At 31.9% G+C, this 4,640-nt stretch overlaps 1 protein-coding gene across 1 annotated transcript in view; it reads right to left on the reverse strand.

The window, feature by feature from the left end:
• Positions 1-3,770, reverse strand: part of LOC117166960 (protein bunched, class 2/F/G isoform-like) — a 21,697-nt gene extending 17,927 nt beyond the window's left edge. The window contains exon 1 of the mRNA XM_033351456.1: positions 3,043-3,770. Within this exon, the coding sequence (XP_033207347.1) occupies positions 3,043-3,088 (46 nt within the window). The 5' untranslated portion in view covers positions 3,089-3,770. The remainder of the gene's footprint in view (positions 1-3,042) is intronic.
• Between the last annotated feature and the right edge of the window lie 870 nt (positions 3,771-4,640).

Consider the following 4,640-nt stretch of genomic DNA (forward strand, 5'->3'; position numbering starts at 1 on the left):
TTATTAAAATAAATAGTTATTGGAAATTTTGATTTCTGATTAAAAATTATTTTTCCCTTCAAATTATAATTTGCCTACAAATTTTTTTCTCTTGACTGAAAAATCTTTTTTGGTTGCAAATTCGTCTTTATTATTTGAGGATTCAATTACATTTTTTTGTTTGAAAATTCAACTACTTGATTAAAAGTGAAACAACTTTGTTTAAGTTACTTGTTTGATTGAAGATTCAAAATTTAAGTTTTAAATCTATCTCTTTGGTTTAAAATGTATATATTTGGTTGAAAATTCGCCTTTTTAAGCAGAAATTTAATTAAAATTATAAATTGTAATTATAGATTTTTGTCTTGAAATATCAACTACTTGGTTAAAAAGTCATTTTTGTTATTGAAGATTAACACTTTTAGTTAAATAGTCGTATTTTTTGTTAGTAAATTAACATTTTTGCAGAAAATTCGTCTCTTTTAAAAAGTATATAACCTTTTTTGGTTAAAAATACAACTGGTTGAAATTTAATATTTTTTGTTTAAAGATTTAAGTAGTTTGTTGAAAATGTTTTATTTTTTGGATGAATACAACAGCATTTAATTTAAAATTCAGAATCTTCTTGGATTGAAATATCAACAATTACATTTTTAATTGACAATTCATCCTTTTTGTTTAAAAATTCAACTATTTGGTTGAAGATTAACTTTTATTTTTAATTTTGATTCGACATAATTATAATTTTCAAAAATCTTTTCAAAATTTTCTTTAAAATCTTTAAAGAATTGTATTTATATACCATTAAAAAGGTATAAACCTAACAAATAGATCTTTATCGGAAATATTCATTTTTCTATAATAATTCCAATCTAAACCTTTTTTTTTTAAAGAATGAAATAAATAACTTTCTCTTGATAGGGACATAATTTGAAATTTCAATAGAAAATTCAAAAAGTTTAAATTTCATCAATTTTTATGTTTGCAGATTAATATAGAAAAACCTTGAGAAAAGTTTACACACCCATCTTGATACTTTCTGAAAAATATTCTATAAAACAGGAATTCGAACGAAATTTTCGTTACGTTAGAATACGTCATTTTTAGAAATATCAAAGGTATCATTATTTTTCGTTATTGTCATAAACCATAAGAATTATTTCTACTTTTGTCTCATTACAAAAAGGATAAAACTAAATAAAATAACGAAATTAACATTTCTATATAACTACTGTTAATAATGGTTTAAAAAAATGTCCAACACGAGAAAATTGTATAGTGGAGAAATATCTAGGGTCCACCAGGTCGAATTTTAACATTCATCGAAGGAATTTCGGGATAAACCCTTCTAAGGGATGTAAAAGTCGCAATTATGAAATTATAAAAGTCCCAATTATGAATAGTTCGAGCTCCCCAGCGGGCTTTTCAGGTAGAGTTTGATCATTTTTTGTAGGCAATTTGGGAGCAGACCCTCGCAAGGAATCTCTAAGTCCTCAATACGAGATCTACAAAAACCCGTGTGCTCCTGCGGATTCACCAGGTCACTCAAACATATTCTTCGAGGAATTTTGAGATCTTACATTTGTGCAAAGATTAAATTTACTTGTGGAAAAGTAAGAATATCCAGACTTCACCAGGACGCTGAAACATATTTTACTACGTTCAATTCGAAATGATGCAGAAAAATGTAAGACTAGGCTGTGTTTACAAAAAGAAACTAAACGTTCTTTTTTTCAGGGTGTTAGAAGGCTTAACTGTCAAATATTTATGAGGAAACTGAAATTTCGACCCTGCATGCTCCTAGATCATCGTTACTTTTTCGGAAACACTTAATTTAGCCTTCGCAAGGACACAGACTCAAAATTCCTCGAAGAATATGTTTGAGCGACCTGGTGAATACTCTGAAGCACCTGGATTATCGTAGATTTCATAATTACGTTTTTCAGATCCCTAAGGAGTAATAGAGGGAAAGTGCTTCCGAAGAATAATAAAACTCGACCTGGTGAGCCTCCTGGTGAATCTGGACAATCCTGGCTTTCTCCGAAACACATTTTGAGAGACCTGGTGAATCCTCTGAAGCACCCTAGTTGTGTCAATTTTCATAATTTCGACTTTTAGATCTCTTAGTAGAGTTGACCTTGACATTTTCAAAGAATGTTAAACTTTGACTTGATAAGCCTCCTAGAGTGAATACTAGAAATTTTCCAATATCTATATCGCTTTCTCAGGTATTCAGTTAATACAGTTATGCATTAAAAGTTATTACTAAGAAACGTTAATTTCGTTGATAGCAATATGAGTAACGAAAACAAAGGAAATTGCAGTAAACATTAACGTAAAGTAACGAAAATTTATTTTATATTATTATATTGTTTATTTATTATTCTACTATATTGTTTCGTTCGGCTCTCTGCTATAAAATCAACCTATAAAAATGGAAAAAAATTAATTGTCAAAACTATTCTGCTCAAATAAAAAGATATATTTGAAAATTGACCAGAACTAAAAACTAGGATGAAAGAATGAAAATTGTTCATGACTACTTAAAATACTCTTGAAATAAAACCAGTAAAAATTTGTCAGAACCAGACAGTCTGACTCACGTGTGCGCAATGTTGACACTGTCAAAAGGAAAACTCTCCAGATTGTTTTTTCTCTTAAACGTCAAAATGAGAATCATAGATGGAAATGGGGAAAGTCGCATGCAGGAGAATGATAGAAATGGTAAGATCTGCTAAAACAGGAAATCGAGCCTAAGATTGGACCCCCCCCCCCCCTATATTAGATCATTCACAACAAATTTCGGAACGAATTTAGGTCTCATTTATCTGGTTACGATATTCGTACCGAAAAAATGCAGCTATTCATACCGTAATTTTAGTATCAGTCAAGGCCAAAACTTAACTTGTATATCATTAGTTTAAAAAAAAAGCAAAAAGTTAGGTTATGATGACTACATGTGCGCCTTTACAAGGAACGGGAAGATGATATATGCAGGAAGTGGGAAACTAATCGGCGAAGAATGTAAGAGAGAAAAGCAATAAAAATTGTGGTTAAAATTACCATCAGGCAGCAGCTTGTGCGGTTTTCTGAGTACATTATCTGCCATTATTATGAGGACTTGACATTAGCACTGACACTCCAGGATGTCTCTCGTTTCTATCCTGTCGCATATTAAAACCGACATCGCTGAAGCCGATGTGCGTCCGACCCTCGAAACCTCGGTCGAAATCTCCGGTATCCAATGCAAAATTACACAAACGTTTTTCACCGGCAGCAGTCGGGTGACATTCCAGAACTCGCGAGTCTCAACAGGAATGAGTGGATGCTCGGGCTAATATCACATTCTGCGATATTTTAGAGGTGTTGACAGTTCACCGTTTCATAAATCTCACGGTGCCGGAGTGATTGCGCTGCAGCACCGTTCGCTAGAAAGTCAGATAGAATTCTCTCTTGGGACGAGAAACTACAACTTTTTGCTTTCTTTTCACGACGAGCACGGTCCGTTCGATATCATGCGCTTAGAGAACTAAATTCGACGAGAATCCGTCGGGCCATCTTCTCTCTGTGACTTCAAAAGTACAGCAGAGTGCGAAGTTTAAAAATGGCTACCCATTCATTCACTCGCGAAACGACCACGATTCATGTGAATTATCATGACGGTTAACATGGTTAACATGATAGACATTCTTTCGTGGGGAAAAAATGCTCTGCAATGGAACTACGGGACAAATCACAGGGACAAACCAAAATCTTCCCTTTTCTTCAACGTCGCACGCAACGTTGCGAAAGCGCCATAATATCCGAAACTAAAAAGCGCGCATGTGCAAAAAAATAAGATACGCATGCGCCAGAACGTACCGGAACCCCAAAGCAACAAAGCCGCTCGATTTTCAAATTCGAGTCTTCAATATCTTCATTTTTTGTTAGAAGCAAAATTAAATTGGCTATGTAAAGTTTGATCCATATTGAACATTGTCAAATAAATTTTAGTGAGCATGCAATATTTTGATATTATAATTTTTGTTAAAAAATGCTCGTTCAGAAACTTCTCTTTCTCCCCTTTGTTTTCTCGTTTTTACCCCGAATAAATACAGAACCCAATAAAAATTAAAAATATTTTTGGTTGAAAGTTAATTTTTAGTGGTAAAAAATTAAACTATTATATTTTTTGTAAAGAATAATTCTGGTTTAGTTCACACGTTAATTATTTTGTTAAAAATTTTTGTTAAGACGTCATCCCTTTCCTTTAAAAATTCAACCTTTTTTTATTAATTTTTTTGGTTAAATATTTATCATTCTAGTTAAAATCTCATAGCTGGATGAAAATTAAATTATTTGGTTTAATATTCGCTTTTTGTTAGCTGAAAATTAACGCCGAAAATTTATCTATAGTTAAAAATTCATTTCTTTGGTTGAAAGTTTAAATGTTTAATGGAGATTCGTTTTTTTGTTCTTGAAATTTTTTGTTAAACTGTAACCTTAACTATTTCACTTTTGGTTGAAAGTTGGTATTTTTAAATAAAAATGTATCTATTTTAGTTGAACAAAATTAATCTTCTACATTAACCCTTAAACGGCCAAAACGCCACTACCGGGACACTGCTTTTCAACGGCCAATAACTAAGACTATTCGACACTAGAAAAAATTGAGACACATA

Source organism: Belonocnema kinseyi, chromosome 2, assembly GCF_010883055.1.
Source record: "Belonocnema kinseyi isolate 2016_QV_RU_SX_M_011 chromosome 2, B_treatae_v1, whole genome shotgun sequence".
Lineage (NCBI taxonomy): Eukaryota > Metazoa > Arthropoda > Insecta > Hymenoptera > Cynipidae > Belonocnema > Belonocnema kinseyi.